We start from the raw sequence: 23,334 nt of genomic DNA, 5'->3' as shown, positions 1-23,334 counted from the left end.
CACTGAAAAACGACAATTCTGAGGTCTCTAAACCCTCTGTGAAACAATAAACAATAAGATATTTTAAATAAGGCGTTAACTATTTTTTTGTCCACATTTGACTTTCACTGTATGAACACTGACACCTTTTTGAAGGATATCTTCTTTTGTGTTCTCCACGAAGAGAGAAAGTCATAAACGTTTGGAATGACTTGAGGGAGAGTAAATGATGATAGAATTTTCTTTTTGGGTGAACTATCCCTTTAAGGACAGCCCATTAGCTATGTACTCCATATCTCAACAGTAATTTGCATCTGCAGTGTTGACATTTTTCTGTTGTTTGTTCACGTCACAACTAACCAAATCAGAAGCAAGACTGTTTGAGTTGTCTTTGATTACGCAAGAATAACTTGCAGCACAATTGCATCAAAGCTCTTTTTTGTAAAAATAATGTGACATCCAGTTCCTGAATGAAACAGTATGATGCATTTGCCCATTTATCTGGCTGTTCCTCCAGTTTATATCACTCTGTTTATAATAAGTCTGTTTATTGTGGGATGAATTATGTCTCATTGTGCGAACTCTCACTATCAGTACAGTCTGAGATAACAGTCCAGTCTTGCTGTAAGCCATCCTTTATTTTTGTTCTTTCGATCAAAGCTTCCTCAAACCCTGCTTAAAAGCCCAAATCACCTGCTGTCTACTAATCAGCTGTGGTCAAAACAGCGGCAGTAATGGCTCATAATGGAAATTTCATGTTTGTCAGTGCTGTTTCTGTCTCCATTTAAAATTCAAACATGTGATCCATAGGGGAAACACAGAAGTTTGAATTTTTTATTTAATTTTTGTAACTACCATCTCTTCCACATGGGGAATGAGTAAATATTTAGCTTTAAGGTAAACAGTTAGCTTATATTGTGCTGTATAGGCCTAAAGGTTTATAATGGAAAGTCATTTTATAGAGGTTCATATCGGTGCAAAATTCAGCTGTACAGTTGCTCTGAATGATTTTTAGTACGTTGCTATGTGGTTACTAGGGTATTCCTGGTGGTTGCTATGACATTGCTGCATGTTACATTAGTCTCAATGCACCCAAGTTTCTATAATACTCTGTTTCATAGATACGGCTCAGGAGAAAGTCATTTGTCTATACATATTTAAAATCAATTGAAATTAATTATACAGGTTTGTGGACCAATAAGATTTTACTGTGGGTGTGGCCATAGTAGCTCAACACTGCAGAAGTGTAAAGTAGACTATGCTGTTGTTCATTGCATTACGGATGGTTAGGACTCGATTTCCATGCAAGAGGTCACTTGTAGCTTTATTGCATCATGCCTGCTTTGGACACAAAACAGTATAAATATGTTAACTTGATTGTCCACTTAGCTTAATTCATCCACTGTGCTTATTATTGTAACTGTGGCAGAGTATTTTGAAACTCTTTTGACTATGTGAAGTTGCTATTTTTGTGTCAGCTGTGTCATATTCTACAAATACTTATATCTAGATAGCACTTTATATTTTATGCTACATCCAAACAAATTGCAAGCAAAATCAAATTTAGGCTTCTGCTGTAATCAATACTTTTCACTACCAATCTGACCCTCATCCATATCCTTTTCATACAGGGTCCAGGTAAAGGTGCCCTTGAGTAGCTGTTCTGTAGTACTGCCATTAGTGCACTTTAAAAATTACAATCCTGTTTACAAATTTTTATTTTATTTTTTGTACAAAAATCACATCCAATCAGAAATAGCATGTGGCCGGAGTCTTTCAGAGTCTTCACACTTGCAACGGAACAATCAAATGAATAAACATTACACCATTTTAAAGGCATTTGTCCCCAAAATGAATGTTTGTTGTTTATCTTCTTACCCTCAGAGTATCCAAGATATAGGTGACTTTGTTTCTTCAGTAGAACACAAATGAAGATTTTTGTCCAACAGCCTTCAGCGTGCGATCACTTCCGGTAAGTGAGGTCTGTACACAAAGTGACCAGAAGTGATGGCTCGCGCGTATCTCTACGCCATATTGTGTACATTCATTGACCTCACTTACCGGAAGTGATCGCGCACTGAAGGCTGTGACATAGTGCCGCATTAGAGGTAAAGAAGGATAGAAAGACTGTTTGGTTTTTCGCACAAACAAATTGTTTCGTGTCTTAGGACATCAATTTGTCGTCACAAGCCACAGGGTTTAATATGGATTTGTATGGCATGTTTTTTTTTTTTTACTCTCATAGTTCTCATACTCTCATGTGTTACCATTCACATGCATTATAAGACTGTCAGACTGCAACGGTTGGAGTTAAAAATCTGTATTTGTTTTCTACTGAAGAAACAGTCACCTATATCTTGGATGCCCTGGGAGTAAAATTTAATTTGGGGGGGAACTATCCCTTTAACATTATTAAAAATGCAGAGTGACTAAAACAATCTTTGTCATAGAATACACACGTAAAAGAATAATACATTACGAATTCGCAAGGATTAGATTTTTTTTGTGGTGTGTATTCTTGATTTTTAGCTGCCTAATTATTTCCTTTGTGCTTCCCTTTCAACAGACTAACTACCTAACTACCCTTTGCCTGTTCAGACAAGATTAAACAGTCTGCCTGTTCAGGGCCATTCACTCCAACAGTGATTTGCAGCAACACAGTGATAGAAGTCATTCATTTTCAATGACAGTTTGTAATTTGAGGCGACATATGTGACCAATGGCGACGCACCAAAGTTGAGCAGAGTTCAACTTTATTCAAATGCACAGCAATGTGATGTCATCTAGCAATGTGATATGCAACAGTTAGATACTGCAGTCGTGCAGGAACGGTTGTGAAGCGACTTGTTGTCACCTACATTTTTCAGTAGTATGACAGCAACTCAGCTAATTTCAAAATAGTTTGGTTTGGTGAAATTTACATTTTTTTTTCTGACTAGCATATCTAGCAATTACTGCATCAGTTTTGTATCACTATTTATTGTGACGCTGAGGAAAAAATCCAAAACAATCTAGAATGTTCTCTCTCAAGTGGTGTTGTGATGTCTGATTCGTTTAAAGGGGACCTGTTATGTCCCTTTTTACATGATGTAGAACAAGACTCAGTTGTCCCTAGAATGTGTCTGTAAAGTTTCAGCTCAAACTATCCCAAAAGATCATTTATTACACCATGTTGTAAATGTTCATTTTTGAGTGGAAGGAAAAACATGCTGTTTTCATGCATGTATCTTTAAAAGCAAATGAGCTGCTCCCCACCTGCTTCCTAGAAGAGGGCGGAGCCTGTACAGTTCCTGCCTCCAATACTTTGCGAAAAACTAAACCATCTGTTTGGTTTTGATTATCATCTCTATCACGGTCACGCTCTCATGTGAGAAATTGCAGTTCTTCATCATCATGAAAGTTTATTATCTGGATGTGTTTTAAAGCCAGATCAGTCTAAACTTCTGTTGGCTGTCAGACTGTGAGTATTAAACAAAGTTCTCTTTGACGTCTTATTGCGCTTAAACTGTCACATACACATAAGATTATGTTAAACAAAATTTAAATTAACAGTCGGTTATGTCTGTGAATGTAAACAGCTAGTAAGTAAATTGCTTGTGTATATTAGGCCTAGTCCACACGTACACGGGTATTTTTATTACCGGAGTTTTTCCTCCTCCGTTTTAAAAAACAATCGCGTCCACACAAGCACGGTTTTAAAAAAAAATCTGTCCACATGAGAACGCAAAACTACGCTATGATTGGCTGCCTGATTTTCACATGGGTCCCATTCACTGCACCGATGCACATTGCACTGACTGAGCGATGCTATGGGCTCAAGTGAAACACTTCTACAAGTTCCTTTACTTTGGACTCAGTGACAGGTAACTGTATACAGGTGCAGGGCCGAAGTGGACTGTAAGCTTCACACACTTGCTTTACTATTTTGTATTAATTGCATTCTGGCGCCTTTGTTCAATACAATGAAATAACTGAACATGTATCTGTAGGATATACATGTGATAAGCGCTGTTAGTGGAGTCCACCGCATAGAATGGACTCACGTAAATCAAAAGGAGATGTGGAAAATCTGACGTCAAACAAAGGAGAGAACGGCGCGCACTTCAATTTAAAAAACCGAAATCTCCGGTTTCACCATCTCCACGACAACGCTGTAACCGGAGTTTCTAAAAATCTTCACCCTGGCCGGAGTTTTCAAAAAAGTCCGGTTTGAGTAACCGGATACAGCGTTTGCGTGTGGATGAACAGCCAAACCGCGTAGAAAAAGCTGCGGTTTTGAAAATACCCGTGTTCGTGTGGACAGGGCCTTAGACCTGTGTATTAAAGTGAAAGCAGCGTATTATACAGCCCCTACTGCATATATGCTGTAAATATGAATCAAACAACAACAAAAAAACTGAAATTCACTCCCTGCTTTTGATTGAATAACTTAGTAGCTTTAATAATACTACATTTCTTCCTCTGCCGAGGTAATAATCATGGCGGAGTGTGTACAGCTCACTCAGGACGAAGTCTATGCTAATAGGGCAGAATTCGTCAGCAGTCGTGGGCGGGGCCTAAGCATTTGTGACGTCGCACTGCTAGAATCTGACAACGCTTTTTCTGAGACACTGCTAATGATTTATGGAGAATAAAAAAAGAGTGGATTGTTACCATTATAGGGTGGTTGTGGTGGTTGTTAGACATGGGTACTTGAGAGTGACGGATGTCTCGTTAAACAGGTCATGATCAGATCAATTTTCATTTTTCAAGATTTCAAGTAGTCAAGTGCCTCTAAATGAAGAATCACCCAGGGAACATTGCAGACAGTGAGAATGCCATAATTGGTAAAGCACAGCTGGATTTCTGCTCATAGTGGCACAGCGAATTGTGTTCTCGCTGTTCATCACTTTGCCAAAGTATTGGCTCTCTGTTAGTGAATGTCTCTTTTGCGCCCTTTGCACTAATGGGTGACAAAGATCCTGCTGGGTCGTGTAATATCTGAATATTGCTGAAGTATATCTGCTTCAAGCAATTCTCATGTTTGTGCAAAAGAAATTGTTGCTGTCAGAGTATATGAAATGCACTATATTGCAGAACATGCTAATTAGAACGGAGCTGAAAGAAAATGGTTAAACAGTCTCTCAAGTTTTTTTTTTAACACAACGACAACAGCGGTTTTAATTCCACTGTGTCGATGTAATGAAACGTTAGCTGTGGTTGTTGTACAACTAAAAGTCCTACTTTTTGAGCTATTTAGCTAAAATAGCCCACAGTGTCTCAGCTGATGTAACCGACTGCTGCATTTGCAGCATGCTGCAGGGTTAAAGAGTTGTCTTTGAAAGTGCTTCTTGCACTCAAAGCTCTGTTTGTGTGATGCCGATAATATTCATGGCCTGTCTCATGTGTCTTTCTGGTCTCATTAATGGAATAAACTTTACATATAGAGCAGTCCAATTAAAACAAGGATGGTCCATGGCCCCTCTGCAACACATTAGATGCAGTAGACATTTACATAAAGCTGCCATCAGGTTGCTCCTGTGGCTCCATGCTGCAGCGCCACACGGCACAGTGAAGCAGGTAGAGTTTGATTGCTCTTGGCCGGCTGCCCTGGAAGGTGGCATTAGCCTTGATACCCTCAGAGGACAAAGTAAGTGCTCTCTGTACTTGCATCCATCAGTGTTGAAGGGTTAAACAACAGTCTGAATTGGTTTGTGTTCATCCTTGTGTGTGATTTTTCCATTATAACGCAAATGCAACTCTTGTGAGAACGTAACTTCTATGTCTTGCTTTTATGTTGATTCAGATACCAAAGATCTCTCTCTCTCTCTCTCTCTCTCTCTCTCTCTCTCTCTCTCTCTCTCTCTCTCTCTCTCTCTCTCTCTCTCTCTCTCTCTCTCTCTCTCTCTCTCTCTCTCTCTCTCTGTATATAAATCAGAAAAAAAAATCTTGTTTCTTATCTATTCATTATTGATCAAATAGATTTACACAATTTAGCAGCAGGGTTATTATATAGTTAACTAAAACTAAAACCATAAAAAACATTTTAATTGAAATAAAATATATAAAAAAACATTTTATTTCAGCTAGTCCAACTTTTCTCTATTCAATAAAAACTCAAACGAAAAAAGTTAAAACTAACAAAAACAAAAAAATTACTACAATAATACTATAATAGTTTTTATAATAACTATTCATTTAAAAAAAAAATAAAACCTATTTCAAAATAGTAATACAACTATAATTGTAACTCAATAATACCAGTGAATTTAAAGATCTGAAGTCTAAGTGTTTCATTTTTTATTATTAGTTCACAGCATAATAAAAATATCCACACGCATTATAATGATAATTTTTACAAGCGTATACTGTTTTACAAGTGCATTACAAATAGCTCTTAAGCTAAATAGTTAAAACAGTCATTTATGACAATATTTACTTTATAAAAACATGATTTAGTAAGGCTATAATTCAGATTACAGTCGGTTCCAAATATCGTTAATGTTTCCAGAAGACATAAATCTGTGTTGGACTTGAATCGAATGCATTCAGTTTGCTGTTACTCATCAGTCATAATCTTTTCCCTTTAACTTTTAAGCTATCAAATTTATTTCAGTAGCAGGTACTGCGCTAATTTAATATTTAACGATATTATTTCAAGGATAAATGATCTGTGAAAGACTCTCCTTTATTCTCTCTGTCGTGATGTGATGCATTTGTATCATATGCAGTGGGAATAAATCATCTGCACTACATGCACATGCAACCATATATCGCAACTGTGACATTAACAAAGGTGTGCTCAAGGTTTTTTTTTTTTTTCATGTTGTCCAAAACCATTCCCTACTGATTAAAGTGGATCATTCTCATATGGCTTGTAACAGCATGTTTCAGACCGCCTCAATAAATCATGTAGCAATTTGGAGGGTCCCACGTTCCCAGTACTAGTGTTTCCGCAGTCTCCCATGTCCTGGGCTACGTAGTGGGATGGGGAATTATGCAGTTGAACCTGTCTCTGTTTAACCCACAACACATCTCAGCACTATCTCTCCAGCTCTGGAGTCCAGGTCACATGACAAGCATGAGCTACAATCATTATCTGGTACAGTGCACTGGTTTTTGTGCACACCAAGCTTCTTCATGCTCCAGGACATGGATTCACACATGGTGAAATAGGCTTTCGCTGAGAGTAACACAGATCGCACTTTATAGTTGAGAATCAGATTAGAATAAAGGATATGAGCAAGAAATGTTTTTGTCACAAAATGTTTCTGCTCCGCTTTGGATCAGAGAGGCTGGATACATTTCATTCAGAAATTGAGGATGTCTGGTTAAGTTAGAATTTAAAAGTCAGTAACCAGACGGGATGAAGAAATGTGTTTTAAATTGAAAGAAGAAATAAAATGGAATGACACTGATTTAAATAAAATACATTTCCTTTTCAGTATAAATTGCCTGCAAACATTTGATCACATAAGATATTTCCAGAAATATTGGATTTGAAGTAATTTATTTATTTCATTATTCTATGTAATTTGTTTCAAGATTTAAAGGTAATTTTAAAAAATGTTTCAAAATGTGGATCTCATAAAGAACATCCATTTTTCCTATTGTACATCAAAATCAGAGTCATAAAAAGCACTTTATTGCCAAGTATGCTTACACATACTGAATTTGTCAGTGGACTTTCAGTGGACAGACAGAATGACAGGGAGTAAAATAAGTGAAAAAATACAGAACAAACAATGGATAATATATGTATGTACAAATGTGGTATACAATGCAAAGGAATGTCAATAAGAAATATGGTATGCTAAATAAATATGATATAAATAGAGTACTGTATTGCACACGTTTATTGCTCGGTGGGAGCATTTAACTGTTCATGTAGATGGGCCGAGAAAAGAAACTTTCTTGTGCCTGGCTGTTCTGGTGCTCAGTGCTCTGTAGCGCTGGCCAGACGGTGACAGTTCAAAGAGGAAGTGGCATGGCTGTGAGAGGTCCAGAGTGATTGTCCTAGCCCTTTTACTCACTCTTGATGAGTACAGCTCTTGGAGTGTGGGAAGCTGTATACCGAGGATTCTCTCAACAGTGCGATCTGTAGTCTTCTGAGGTCTAATTTGGTAGCCAAGCCGAACCAGACAGTTACAAAAGTGCTGGGGACAGACTCTATGATTGCTTAGTAGAACTCCAGAAGCAGCTCCTGTGGCTGGTTGAACTTCCTCCGCTGGTGAAGTAAATACAGCCTCTGCTGGGCCTTTTTCACAATGGAGCCTATGTGAGTGTCCAACTTCAGGTCCTGCAAGATTGTAATGCCCAGCAACCTGAATGAGCAACCTGAATGACTCCACTGTGATGACGGTTATTATGGTCAGTGGCGGTAATGCTGGGGTGTTTCTCCTGAAGTCCACGATCATCTCCACTGTTTTGAGCGTGTTCAGCTCCAGGTTGTTGTGACTGCAACAGACAGCCAGCTGTTTAACCTCCTGTCTGTAAGCAAACTCGTCACGTTCCTGGATGAGGCAGATGAGTGTAGTGTTGTCCACAAACCTTTGCAGTGCAGTCGTTAATGTAGAGGGAGAAAAGCAGTGGGTGTCCCTGGGGGGTGCCAGTGCATACCTGTCAACATTTGGGTATCAAAATCCGGGAGAGATGGGGGTATGGGCATAAATCCTCACATAGATCCATATAATACTGAAGTTATTTAGTCAAGAACAGAGCATATTTAGTGAGCAATTACTTTTGTTCCTTACATTGTCATTATAAGTGGTTACTGTCACTTTAAAAGATCTTCCGCTGTCGCACATGATATGGATGTGAGATGCTGAAGAAGTCACAGTTACAAAACTTACAAAAAGCGTGACTGTCCCCCACCCTGCTCCTCTTCAGAAAATTAAATCAGCTGTCCCATTGATCCCATTGAGGGTTATGGTTTGGCAGGAGTGCTTCCGTCTCTATCGTTACGTCTATCATCCGTCTCTGTTTTGTTTTTGTTTTTTTCCCGCGTTGCCACTCATCATCTGATCTCACACACTTACCTCGCGACAACGGCCTCCTACAGTACTGTAGTAGGCTACTGCAGATGCCAGTTTTCGCGAGGCTAGTTACAGAGCTCAGATTGGAAATGTTTTTTTTTTCCCTCCGGTATTATTATTTTTCAATAATGCACGTTAAATGCGGGATATTTACAGGAAAATACTAATACTGGAGAACGGCAGGAAAGAAGTGTAAATACGGGACTTTCCCGGTCAAAACGGGATACTTGGCAGGTATATGCCAGTGCTGATGGTGCAGATGTTGAATGTGAATTTTCCCAGCCTCACTGGCTTCTACCTGTCTCAGGAAGTTGAAGATCCACTGTCAGATGGAGGTGATTTAGTCTACAAGTCTTGATAGTCAAATGGATATCTGGGATGATGGTGTTGAAAGCCGAGTTCAGGTCTACAAACAGGGTCTTCACACTTCCAGGTTTCAGATCTGTTGAAATGTTGCAGGATGTAATGGAGTCCCATGCTGACTGCATCATCCAAAGACCTGTTTGCCTGATAAGCAAACTGCATTCAGTCCTGTGATTTGGGGTTTCTTTGGGATGGGGATGATGGTGGAGCATTTGAAGCAGAAAGGGACTTTACATTAGCCTAGAAATCTAGACGCACCCAAGCGGCAGCAAATCTAATCTGCCGCGAGTGTCGTCTAGCAACTCTCAATACACTTCTGAGCTGTAATAGCCAAACTCTGGTCGGGCCAATCACATCGTGTATAGAGTCGGTGGGCGTGGCTTAACATAATGATGGCCGAGTTGCACTTGCGTGCTTCTAGTAAACACAGAAACTGGCGAATGACTATTGGTCATTGGTCTTTCGAATCAGCTTTGACCGCGACTCTGGAAAACTTGGAGTTAAGCTTTTTTAAACTTGGAGTTAAGCCTTGGAGTTAAGCTTTTGGAGTTAACTGTTAGTTTTTAGACTGGCTGGTGGAACGGCATCTGGGCATGGTGCTTTTCTTCTGTTTCTGGAAAACCCGGTACGCATCCTTGTCACAGATTGTAAGTACATGAGGGAGGGAGAAAGGGGTTAATGGAGACTTTAATAATGGAGAAAAGGTCAGACTAGTTGTGTGGTGTGAGACAGGGTTTTTCAAACCTGCAATAAAACTCATCCAGGTCATCGGACAGTTGTTGATTCGACACAATGCTGGGGGCTGGTGATTTATTAAAGTCTTTGTGAATAATTATATCAAAGTCTGGGTGTTGTTGCTCTGGGTCTGTGATCTGATCAGCCAGCTGTTGCAGCGGTGCGTTCACACGCTTAACGTAAACAAGAATAATTGAGGAAAACTCCCGCGGCGAGAAGAAAGGCTTACAGTTGATGAAGAGTGCCTCTGGATCGGGACAGCATCTTCTGTAACTCTGTTACACATGTACAGCACCTTTCCTTGATGTAGAAACATGTCCCACTGTGTTTTGGAGTGCTTGAGCGCAGCTGCACCTCCAACTATAATGTCCAGAAAAATGTCAGAATTATCGAAAACCTGTGAAAGATTGAGTGGTGTGTATTGCCGAATGTTCAGCAGTTTGTCCCTGGTGAAACTGTTTGTAGAAGAATAACTTGAGAGTGGAAAATCTAACAAAAACAGTAAAACAACTGCACTGTAAAAATTATTTAGAAAAAAAGTTACCTGGTTGCCTTAAAATTTTGAGTTCATTGAAATTAAAATTTTAAGTTAATACAATGAACATTTTTTGAGATTCAACAACCTTTATTAAAATATTATTAAAAGATTTTGTAAGCATATTGGGTAATTGTGTGTGTGTTATTTCTGATGATGCACTGAAACATGCCAAATATTGCTATTTTCATGATTTATCAAAACATTTTTATGTGGTTCACATACAATATTTTGAGTTTCTATTTATTAAACAAATTTTCTTCATTGTACCAACAATTTTTTTTAATTTCAATAAACTCAAAATTTTAAGGCAACCAGGTTACTTACTTTTTTAAGTTAAACCAACAAAAACCAACCAATTTTTTTTTACAGTGTGTGGAGCACAGAGGCGGCCATCCTGATGTATCTATGATGTTGTGATAACACTTGAAGACTAATTAAAAAGACAGATTTTTTATAAAATGTATTTAGACAACATAGTATAGAATATAAAATCAGTCATAACTTAATTAATTATTATTATTGCACTGCAAATTTTGTTTCATTTTTGTTAACTTAAAAAAGTAAGTAACCTGGTTGCCTTAAAATTTTGAGTTTATTGAAATTAAAAATTTAGTTGATACAATGAAGGAAATTTGTAATAAATAATAACTCAAAATATTATTGTATCTGAACCACATAAAAAAATAGATAAATCATTTATTTGGCATGTTTCACTGCGTCATCAGAAATAAAACACACACAATTACCCAATGTGCTTACAAAATCTTTTAATAATATTTTAATAAAGGTTGTTGAATCTCAAAAAATGTTCATTGTATTAACTCAAAATGTTAATTTTAATGAACTCAAAATTTTAAGGCAACCAGGTAACTTTTTTTCTAAATAATTTTTACAGTGTAACAAATATTTATTGACCTTTCAGTATTGGCTAGGATTTCAGTATTTGTGCATCCCTACTTTGTTTCCCAGAATGTTTTAATTAAAGTCAGTATTTATTTGTATAAACTTATCTGAAAAAAATGTTGTAGACATTTTGGAGTCATGTTTAAAAAAAAAAAGTGTTAATAGTTTATTATTTAGAAGAAAATAGAAAAAAAAAACATTTCAGGGAATAAATAGACATAGTTGATAAAAATGTATGATTTTGCAAATGTATCCCAAAACTAAACTAGACTAATGAAATTGTGTTGAATTTCATTGGATTACAATTGTATTATTATTATTTTTGAGCCAAATAGGAAACATATCAAATAATGTATGGCGTAATGCATACGGTAGCCAGATCTGTCTGCACAAAGACATTAAACTGCCTGTGCAATCTTATTGACATGACCAAAGCTGCCTCATTAAAGACCACCCCCTCCCCTTTTTAGCTATGTCCTCATGCCTAATGGTTTGGTACATCATTTCCTTTGAAATGTAATTTGTGGTAATCACACTGACTGAATAGGTCCTGTTTATTGGTTACATCAGGCTTGTGTCTATTCAGGCTACATAATGATGGAGTAATTTAGTAGCACATGGAGCTTGCTCTTACATAACCTTCTTGAAAATAGCACATTTTATATTTTGATATAATTGAGCAAAAATGAGCTGTAGAGGCAGTGATGTCAATAGTCATGCGAGATTGTATTTAAAACAATTTTTATTGTTTTATTTTTTCCCATCTTTCTAACAAGGTTGAAATTGCAGAAAAAAAACATTTGTCAGTGTAGACCTATAACAATAACTGTGCAATGCTAACAAAAAATATCCGTAGGTTGTTGGATTTTTTTGTGTGTGAGACCTTTTTTTCCTTTTGTTGAAATGGTTGCTGCACCCTGTTGGAATCAAACAACTCCTCTGCACCAGCCAGATCTTTTCATCTGTCAGAACTGCTTACAGAGTTTCCTGCATCTCGGCAACCCGTCTGGGTTTCCTTATGTAGTCATCAATGTGAATCATCCGCAAGGAGCTTGATGGTGACTCCTAACCAAACGCCACTCTTCTCATGATACAGACGGCATTGATTTTGAATTGCCCTGCCCCCATACATGTATTTGGTGAATTTGCTCTCATTCTTATGCCAGACACTCAAGCGCAGATGTGAATGTTTGAAAAACTGCCCAAAATGTTGCTGTAACAGTAGTTGACCTAAAAAAAAACAACTGTTGTGCTGCCTGTTGGGGTGTCTGGGGTGCATCGTAAACTGCATTCGAAAATTTTGCCTCATTTCAGAATGTAATATTGTGTGAAATCATATACTTGTGTTCTAGGCATTAAATGCTGTAATGGCTTATACACCAAAGATTCCTACTAACTCCTAATATCATGAGATATAGCTCAGTTTCATAGCCAGCTATTGTTGTTTTCACGGATTTCAGGTTAATGTTGGAGTGACTGTGCTGAGAGAGTGCCCTGTTTTACTTCTTTCTGCCTAGGAAAACAGAAGCTTGAAATGATGCAATCTCTCATTATACCACATATTATTTCACAATGCTGATTTCTTTTGTTGTTCATTGGATCCAGATTGCACAGAGTTCTTTGATTCCTCCAGTTGGGCACAGTATGGTTTCCTCTCTGCTTATTTTAACAAAGGCAGTTAGCAGAGTTAACGTTAATTAAGCCGGCACTCTACACTACTACGATTACCACATCTCAAAACATTGTTCAGATGTATTTCAAGAAATTTGTCAGGTTTGTGTCCTTAAAACAGGTTTTGTGTAGGACTAATTTCTTACGCTCATTTCAACATGTCATTTTAGAGCAGTCTAAAGCAGTTATTAATGCAGTTAGGGAGAGAGAGAGAGAGAGAGAGAGAGAGAGAGAGAGAGAGAGAGAGAGAGAAAGATTAAGCATGTAATGAAGACCTCTGCTAGTCTGTGCTCATCTCAACAGTGTTCAGCAGCTCTACTAAAAGTGAAACTGTAAGTTTATCTGCTCCAAGAACAGCGCCATTATTACCTCGCTAGTGAGAAATGTCATGCGGCTTTTAAGTTGTTAAACTATTTTACTGAGGAAATTGTCAAAGCAGCACTGACAAGGCATTTCTGTGCGTGTCCAATGTGTGTGCTCTTGAATGGGAGAGCGTGTGGTAGAAAGATAGTATGTGCTTACCGTACATAAAAAAACAGTAAAACGGTAACACTGCACGATTCTGGATAAATACATTTTTTTGTTTGTTTCAAACAGAGATGATTATTTCCCCACGATTTTAAACAGACAATTGACTACAAAACTAAATAAAATGTAATTTACTAGACTTATGACAACATTTTAATTGCTGTAGTATATTAAAAATGTTTCATTTAAATTAATGAAACATTTTAAATAGACTACAGCAGTTAACATTTGAAAGAAATACTTCATTAAAGGTTGAATCAGCATTTTTTTGAACAAATCTCTTGAATTAATGATTCAATGACATATTTTTAAGTCACTTGTAGCGGCCTTTTGGCACAACAATGTAATTGATAAAATTGTTTTTTGAGCACCAAGTTAAGGCTGATTTATACTTCTGTGTCTGACCTGTGCCGTAGTCTCTACACCATAGGTTTTCATTTATACTTCTGTGTTTTTATCCGCATAAATTTGCAATTACACATGCAGACCACAAGGAAGCAGTGTCCATGGGCATGTTGATGATGTTACCCACAGTACCAAGGCAAAAGCTGGAGAATAAGCAGCTTGTTGTGTACGTTGTCGGAGAAGCAGCAGTAGTGGCATTTATTTTTATTTTTTACCTGAGGGAGGGGTTCTAGCAGACCAATCCCTGCGCTCAGTGCCGCCGCACCCACCACGCGCTGCGTGTAGGGCACCAAGTGCTGAGGGGGGCACCACGAGAATTTTCTCTCAGCAACCCCCCCCGGTCAACAAATACGTGAACGTGACACCCACGGGCATCATAAAATAATGATGCGTAGGGCATCAAGACGGCCAGCCGCGGTACTGCCTGCGCTTGTGTTGCGAGTAGAATTGATGCGTTGTTACATTTTTCGAGAAGTAATCAGGCTACGAGTCAAGGTGCAGATCCACTTCTGTCGCGCCACGCTTCACTTTATTCCTATGGGTGACGTCAAGTGACTTTAACGCACCCGCATAGGATTCTGGGAAGGATGAAACCGATTTGAACGCAGAAATGAGGGGAAGCGTCACAACATCAAGCTGCAGTCGTGTCGCAAAAGTGGATCTCCACGGTTAGGCTTACCATACTACACACAGCCTACGACGTAGCTATGACATACATCTGACGCAGAAGTATAAATCAGCCTATACTTTCAAAAGGATTTGCGTTTAGTGTCAATTCTTTACACTAAGTGCAAATAGCAAAAGATGCTATTTACACCAAGTGTTAATAGCAACTAGATTATATTTATGCTCAGTGAAAATAACATGTTTTCTTAGCAATATAAGATATGTACACTAAGTCCAAATAGCTGTAGGATGTCGAACAACGGGCGTTTTAAAAAAATCTTGTTTGGCACAGCCAGGCATTGTTAGGCGGAGCTAGTGCGAATAGCACTTGCCAACAAGGCATGCTATTTGCACTTAGTGTGAATAGACACTCCAAAACTTTTATCCCAGCACTTCTGTGATAATATGAATATTTGTAACACAGAAATACTGTGTGGTTGAAAAAGACTCATACCTGATAACTGCTTTCCCTAGGTCAGCGGCTGCTCAGATTTGAAGGTTCTGCTGTGATTTTGGCAAAGGTTTAATAGACGTAGAATTTTTTCAATCGAGAGTGCAGCCTTTTAACAATTAATCATGCAGCTCTTTATTACAGGTTCAGATCTTCGGGCGTAACCTGAGGTTAAGTGCATTCATTATTAAATGACACAATGGTGATGATGGTTGATGGGTCAGCCCATGTTGTTTTTAAAAGCTCAGTCTTTCAGTTACTAAGCCTAAATCTTTTAACTACTAAGACTACAGCATGTTACGTGTGGGTTCTTTTGAGCCACTTCTCGTACTAGGTTATGGAGGATGTAGCAGACTACCGTGACCTGACATACTTTGCAGGGACTGTACAGCATCGCTTCATCACTGCAATCCAGGTACCCGATTTGGCTTTTTAAAAAACAGAAAGTGGCAACACTACAAGTCTTGATATATGGCCACCTAATGCTTCTTCATCGCTGGATCATCGTTTCATAAATAACTTATTGCCACAATCAATAGAAAATGAACACAAACACTTTTAAAAAATTAAATTCCACTTACTTCCTTTCAGCAGTAATACCGTAATGATGTTAGTAAGTCAGTGTTGAAATATCCATGAATTCACCACAATGTGTCAAAGCATGTGTGCCAACCGATAGGCTAAGGGTATTTTTTCTCTTTATAATATTGGTTTATTAGTTTCTGTTTGTCAAAATGCCTGAGCAGAATGCTTTTTATTTATGATAAGCTCTAGCCTGTAGCTTGCTAGCTTATGGGCTTACAATGCGGGTAACAGTGTGGATTGCAAACAGTATGAAAAACCTGTGAAAGCGAACAGTTGTCTCTCAGCTTGAGTGTGTGTGTGTGAGTATAAGATCTCTCTCTCTCTCTCTCTCTCTCTCTCTCTCTCTCTCTCTCTCTCTCTCCTCTCTCTCTCTCTCTCTCTCTCTCTCTCTCTCTCTCTCTCTCTCTCTCTCTCTCTCTCTCTCTCTCTCCTTCTCTTTTTCCAGCAGTCTACTCAGGGATCTGAGCTACTGGAGGTTGTGCTGTTTAATTTTTGCTGCAGTGCAGCTGACAGTATTGTAACACCGCCTCTCGCAGAATATGTCTGCCTTTTTGCAGCACTGCTTCTGAGCCGTGGAGCACCACCAAACTGCTTTGTTTAAGAGAAATTGCATTAGTCCTCAAGTTTCGTATTCATCCATCATCATTGACATCCCCTGTGCTTTGTAGCCTTACATTTACACTTAGCTTTGTCAACATTTTATGCTGACCTTAAGGAAGTTATTATTCCTGGCATTATTGGCTGCTCAACTTATTCCGCAATTCTTTTTGCAGTGTTGAACTCTTACTATAGTAAGTTCCCTTGGTAATTTATCTTGCTGTAATTGGTAATGATACCACTGCGTATGGCGTCATGGCACAGATAATTGTAGGTTTATGGATAATTACTATTTAGAAGACTATTAATGTTTACTCGTCTGCCCCGGGGCTAATTGAATACATTCGCTAATAATGATGCTTTCAAACAGAGAGAGGAGGAGGGGACTTCCGGAGAGAGCGACAGATAGTTGGAAAATGATTGAAGGTGACATTGAGCTTTCAAAGAGCACCAACTTGAATGTTTGTCCAGGTCAAAAGTAAAAAAACCATAGTAATTGAATAAGTAATGATAATTTGAATGCAACAGGCTCCTAAATATTGTGCGTAATCTGTTATAAATAATAAATCTCCTTTTTATTAATCTGTTTTTTTGTATATTACCTTTCATGCAGTGTGTAATATAACTGTTTGTGAATTTAAAAGATATGTAATAAGATAAATTTGCGGAATGCCTGCCTATCATTGGCTGCCTGCAAACGTCTACTTTGACCCGATCTCATAACACTGTAGTTGTAGCTGAGGCTTGGAAGAATGTGGTTTTTATGTCGAGAAGACGCTGGATTCTGTGCTGCGAAAGCAAATCTACTTTGCATGAACTTTTGTTGCTGTTTGTATCACTGTGTTGATACACATTTTGTTTCCGAAACTCTACTGTAAGCAGTAGACCAATCACAACAGACTGGGCCATCTGACCAATCAGAGCAGAGTAGGCTATTGGAAAAAAGGGGTTTAGAGATACTAAAAAGTTTCAAGTTATACTCTTTTTTTTTGTTTGGTTTTTTGACCTGGGAATGCGATGGGAACCTTTTAAAATAGCTCGTCCGTGCAATATGTCTGTCGCACCGTGCTCCACTTTATTCCTATGGGTGACATCAAGTGACTTCAACGCTTCAGCACAGCATTCAGTCGCGTCGCAAAAGTGGATCTCCACGGTCAGTGCTGTCAGGACTTCACGATATCAACAGTTACCAAAGAAGTGTGTTTTTGACGGAGCGGTCCCATCAGTAAACAACACGATAGTGTATAACATTAGTTAATTTATCAATGGAGCATGCGATCTATGGTGTGTGTTTAAATACATTTGTTTAGCTGACCACTATAGGTGTCAGTTTGTTTATTGTAAAACCACCCAAACATAAACCTAGCGTTCTCACAAAGCGTGCTTCGTCATTCAAATGCGCTAAGGGTTACTCCATTGCTGTTCTCTGTATAACGTTACACTAGTCTGACATGCAAAACCGTTTTGCTTGCTACTGCTAAGGTTTAGTCGCATACAATATTCAATAAACTGAATCATGTCCTCATAAACTGCGAGTAAACACTCACAAATGTTGACAGGCCACTAAATACAGTACATACCACCGAGACGGACGTCCTGATGTTGTTGCTTCTCCTGTTCAATTTATTTCAGGAGAATTATTCTGATTCTGGATCATATATGTATTAGTTGAATCTGATTGATAGCCATGGTTTATTTAGGGTAGCGTTTTCTTCTCCACACTTGAGGACGTCACCTCTTTTGTGGGCGCTCGTCATTCTTTAGCTCCGCCCACACGATACGCCTCAGCCGCTCGTTTTTTTCCGGAAAGACTCGGTACAGCCTATATTTATTTTATAAATATAATAAAACTAAAGACTTTTCAGAGATAGGAAGGATGTAATACTACTCTATAGGTACTCAAGATTGACATGAGATTGACTGAAACTGAGTGTTCCCCCCCCCCCCCCCTTAAAGGGTAACTAAACCCTAAACCAACTTTTTTTAGTTAATGATCTGCAAGACTGGGGCTTTATTAATGCTGTTTATTGATTAGAGTAAATATTTTGCCATTTGGGTACAAAGTGTTTTAATTCTATAATATATGGTATAAAAACGTCTTAGTGCTGCCCTCTTAAGGTTGAAAGGTGGCTACTGCAGTTGAATTTTCCTATTGGACGTTGTGGTACTTCGTGACGTAGGATGGTACTTCCAACGGCTCACTATCCACGCCCCTGGCACGAGCTCACCACGCCCTGAGAAATGTTTTGCGGCTTCAGTCCAGTATGAGCGCTCATGTTAAATGAAGTAGAAACATTATGAATGAAACTTTCTCTTCACTTGCTTTCAACATCCTAATGAAGAAAATACAGATAAATAATGCAGTTGTAAGTACATGTTAAGCTTTTCTTCTGATATTTTGCGCCCGTCATGTCTACAGATCATTTTCATACCTCAGACGCTTTCAGACAAACCCTGACACGCAAATGGTTGCCGTGGTAACGAACAACAAATCCTTAACGTGCTAGACTGCTGGCGTATGTAGTCTAACCAAGCGGCAACCTCCCGCGATCTCTCTTGAAGCCAATATGGAAGTAATGTAAACTGCAATTCCTCAAATGGCCACTAGGGACAGGCTCCAGAAGGGAGCAGAATCTCATTGAGCCCCATTTTAAAATTCTCAACTTTAAAGCAGAAAAAAACATGTTTACAGCCTGGTATAAATTGTGGTTTTGGCTTATAAGGCTAATTTTGATCTTCATGACAACTCTGAGGGGGGTGATTTTTTTTTATAACTCATTCGTTTACGTTATATAAAGCCTTAAGGTTCTGCATAATTAAGGGCGTGGTTACAAGTGGATAGCCATTTATCCGCCGTCTATAGTTATTGCGTCACCTCAGCTCCGCGCACATCCCGCCTTTTTGCTCATTTTCTGTTATCCGGGAGTGACACGCGATGACTTGCTCACAAGATGGCAACGCCCAGCTCGCCCATACTTTAAGCTTCAGAACGGCTCATTGGAATCCTATGGGTGACGTCACGGACACTACGTCCATATTTTTTTTACAGTCTATGAATCTAACTTTTATTTAATGCATTAAGGAATATTTAATATGAGGAAATCTGTTGTAATAGGCTATTAGGTTTGAACTTATTGGTCCTGCGCTTTTTTAGTGGCATTCAGTATAAGTATATGGCTGTTCAGTGTTCATAGATTAGTTAGTGATCTCATTCTCTCTTGCTGCTGCTTCGCTAGCATGAATGAATGAATGAAAGCATCGTCGGCATCGGAAGTTAAAGCAGTTTGAGCCTACAAACTCTGTGTCTACAGACATTTCACCCTCCTCCACTTCAGGTGAAGGTGGTGGAGAAAAGTCCTCTACTTAAAGGGGTACTTCAGCGCTGGGAAGATGAATCTGTATTTAAACTGGGTCATCAATGCAGTAGAAATGTGAAATTATTTTTGAATTTGGTGTCTTCTAGACTGAGAAAAGACAGAAAATGTATTTTTGTCCCATGGGGATGAAAGACTACAATTCCCAGAATGCTTCGCTGCCCTGTGCCATTCCCCAACGCCACCAACTTGATTACAGTGACTGAGTAAGAGAAGACACTACAATTAAAAACTGAACGTGTCTGTTCAATATAATGAGTGAGTCACCGCGCGAGTATCACAGCACTGAGCACTAACTGCACGAGTGATGAGAGCTGTGGTAATCGCGACTACACTCGCGGCATACATTCACAATGCGAGTTCAGTCTGGCGCGTTTCAGTTCATGCCTTTACAAGCTTAACTTTCATAGAAATTAATTTGAGAAGTTAAAAGACTTACATTGCACACCATAGCTCCGTTTAAATGAGTGCCTGTAGCTGAGCTGAGCTCTCCCTGCAAGCTGAGCGTTATCTCCCATCCCCCATGCGCGGATTCAAAACATGCGGAAATGGCTCCCTCTGCTGGCTGTAGTCTTTAGCCTTTGGGCAAACATTCCTCCTATGATGCAAAAATCGTCAATTTGCATCATAGGAGGAATTTTTCCAGAAATAAAATGCATAAATCTCTTGTCTCAGGGAGATATGAGGGGGGAAAGCACAATAATTTGAATATACTCCAGGGTTTCTACTGATACAAAGCCATATGCTAATCGCTGAAGTAACCCTTTAAGATGACTGCTCTGTTGCAAAACTACTGTCCTCACTCCAGTCACTATCCATCTTTGCGAGTCTGACAACTGTCAAACAAGTTGTCACTACGGGTCTCAGGTGCACGCCCCCCTGCTCAGCCCCGCCCTCGTCTCGTCCCCTCTGTCTCCGCTGGGCTCTGCCCACTTTTGCAGCATTTTTCAAATATTGCCAGAGGGCGGAGTTAGGCTGTGAACAGGGGTTTAGTTACCCTTTAATGATAATATCAGGAACTTTGAAACTTTTTGAAGTAAAAATTATTATTATTATTTTTTTTTACACATTATTATATTTTTAATTTAAAGGGCCCGAGAACTTGCTTTTTAATTTTTTTGTACTGTTTTGCACTGTACTGTTAAGTCAGTGAGCGGCCTACAGAATTAGGCGCTTGTCTTCTTCGGTTAAGTTGGCGTTTCACTGAACTCTGACGTCAAAAGTTAGCACATTCAGCCAGCTGTCAATAAAAGTTTTTCTTTGACTAACAAGGACGTTTTCAGCTCTGAAACTTGAGGATTTTCTTATATTACAATGACCTTTTATATATCAAAAGCTCAAGGGAAAGTTCATTTCTCAATTCATGACCCCTTTAAATAAAATGTACACACACCATGCCATTTGAAGATAAAACTTCTCTTCTTAAAGGGATAGTTCACCCAAAAATTAAAATGGTGATGATATTTTGAAGAATATGGGCCTCATTGATTTCCATAAAAAACACTACTGTCAACTGTTACAAAATATCTTAATTTGTGTTTAGCAGAAGGAAATTCATACAGGTTTGGAACAACTTGAAGGTAAAAGATGACAAAATTTTCACTTTTAGGTTAACTATCGCATTAAGTTGTAAAATGTATTTGTTTCTAGTAAAATATAATGACCCCTAAATATCACCACCCCTATTTGTTTAGATATAGGACGATCTGGTTAAATGCACACGTGTAATCGATATATAATACAGTATTGGACATGTTTTAAATCTGGATATTGTGAGAAATGAATTGCGTAATGATGTACTTCCTTGCCCTTTCTGTCAGTATTTTTACACCGAATGATTCTTGTCAGCCACATCACTAAAGATGCAGGTCTTTCTGGTGGCTCTTATGCAAGCGGTAGTATTTGGCGCATTGGGAGTGAGAAGGGGTTGGATAAAATTGTACTCAGGAGGTACAAGCTCACCTTGTCAATAAGAGATGTGCTGGGGCCATGAAGGCCTCTTTCTGAACCCTGTAACTGTTTCTTGAAACTACAACGTTTAGGGACTTCTCAAAACAACACTAACATTTTTATGTACGGTGCTCGTGTTTTGCAGCACTGAACAAGCGTTATGTTTCCATGGTGAGACTGCTATTACTGGAAATTGGCAACATGGTCTGTCCTACTGTAACCTGTAAGAACATTATCAGGCACAATATAATATCTAAGTGATAGAGATGTACTGGTAACACTTGACATTTTTCAAAGGTTATCATTGTTCACCAGCGTATCAGTGCTTCTAGTGGGTCACCAGTGCCACTGAGCATCTGCTTACCCCTGAAGAGGCCATAAGAGCATGGTTAGCATTCACAAGCTCACTGCTGGTGGTTCAGCTCGATGGTGAAGGTTGGTTGATGTTGAGAGGCTGGATAATGGAAATCTCAGGGTTAATAGAGATTTTTGAGAGACGCGTACGTAGAGCAATCAAACTTGATGCGCAGGGTAAGTGCAGCAATGTGTGCCTGATATTTTGTGTTGCTACTGAAAGCTCTGAATGTCTAAGTGCTCTCGTACTCTTACAAGTCATAATGCAATTTTGACTAGTCAAAATTACAACCAGATATCTGTAATGCAGTTTGACTAGTACTGGTTCATATAGATGACATCTATAATCAGTTATTGGGTTATAATTACACGCTACTAATTACATCTTCAATAGTGTAATTAGATTATTCTCTCTTAAAAGCATTGTATTACTTATTACTAATGACTTTCTAAATCTCAACCTCAACCAGTTGAACAATACAAGGATAGACATGAAACTGGTCTTTCAATTCTTTCAAATAAAGAATATAAAATTGCATAAGTTATTCTTGAAGAGAAGGTTACATAAGCATTTTAGCATTAGACATAATCCGCTATTGTTTTATATAGAATTGTCCTATAGCCATGGGCTGGATGTATAAACACACACGAAGATGAAGATAACTTTGTAATATTTAATAAATCAACACGGTGAGTCACAGGAACAAAACAACACACAACACATTCACATTAGATGACACCAGACACCAGACAATGAACTGAAAACAGAACAGAACATATATATCATATAATCATATAACATATATATAGACGTGTTATTGATGGGGATTGTTGAGTGCACAGTTGAACATAATTAGTGTCCGTGACAACAAATGAGAGACAAAGGCAGACGATGATGATGAAACATAATCCAAAGATCCAGGATGAATCCAAACTAATGTGATTGTGACACCTATACCGTAACTGTTTATTAAATTACAAAAAAATTAACTTTTTTACTTTTTCAAGGGTAAAGTAATTCAATTACAGTAATTAATTAGCAATGCATTACACCCACCACTGTCTATAAACCAATTTTAATGCCATAATTCCAGGTAAACAGATGCATTATTGAATTTTGACTAGTAAAACTTCCAAGCTCACATATCCAGCCAGACGTTTTTAATCTGTTTGTATGATTTGTCTTCATAAAAAAAAAAAAAAAAAAAAAAAATCTTCAAA

At 38.4% G+C, this 23,334-nt stretch overlaps 1 protein-coding gene across 2 annotated transcripts in view; it reads left to right on the top strand.

Moving 5' to 3' along the window:
• The window catches only part of fgf14 (fibroblast growth factor 14), a 189,278-nt gene that overhangs the window by 3,131 nt on the left and 162,813 nt on the right, over positions 1–23,334 (top strand). Inside the window, exon 1 of one of the 2 annotated variants that reach the window (XM_067444014.1) lies at positions 22,145–22,290. The exons of the other annotated variant lie outside the window; for it this stretch is intronic. Within the exon in view, the coding sequence (XP_067300115.1) occupies positions 22,203–22,290 (88 nt within the window). The 5' untranslated portion in view covers positions 22,145–22,202. Of the gene's footprint in view, positions 1–22,144; positions 22,291–23,334 lie in introns of those variants that run through there. 2 annotated transcript variants of the gene reach the window in all.

The sequence above is a fragment of the Pseudorasbora parva genome, chromosome 5 (assembly GCF_024679245.1).
Source record: "Pseudorasbora parva isolate DD20220531a chromosome 5, ASM2467924v1, whole genome shotgun sequence".
NCBI lineage: Eukaryota > Metazoa > Chordata > Actinopteri > Cypriniformes > Gobionidae > Pseudorasbora > Pseudorasbora parva.
The sequence above is the reverse complement of the archived record's forward strand: the minus strand, read 5'-3'. Positions and strand labels throughout refer to the sequence as shown.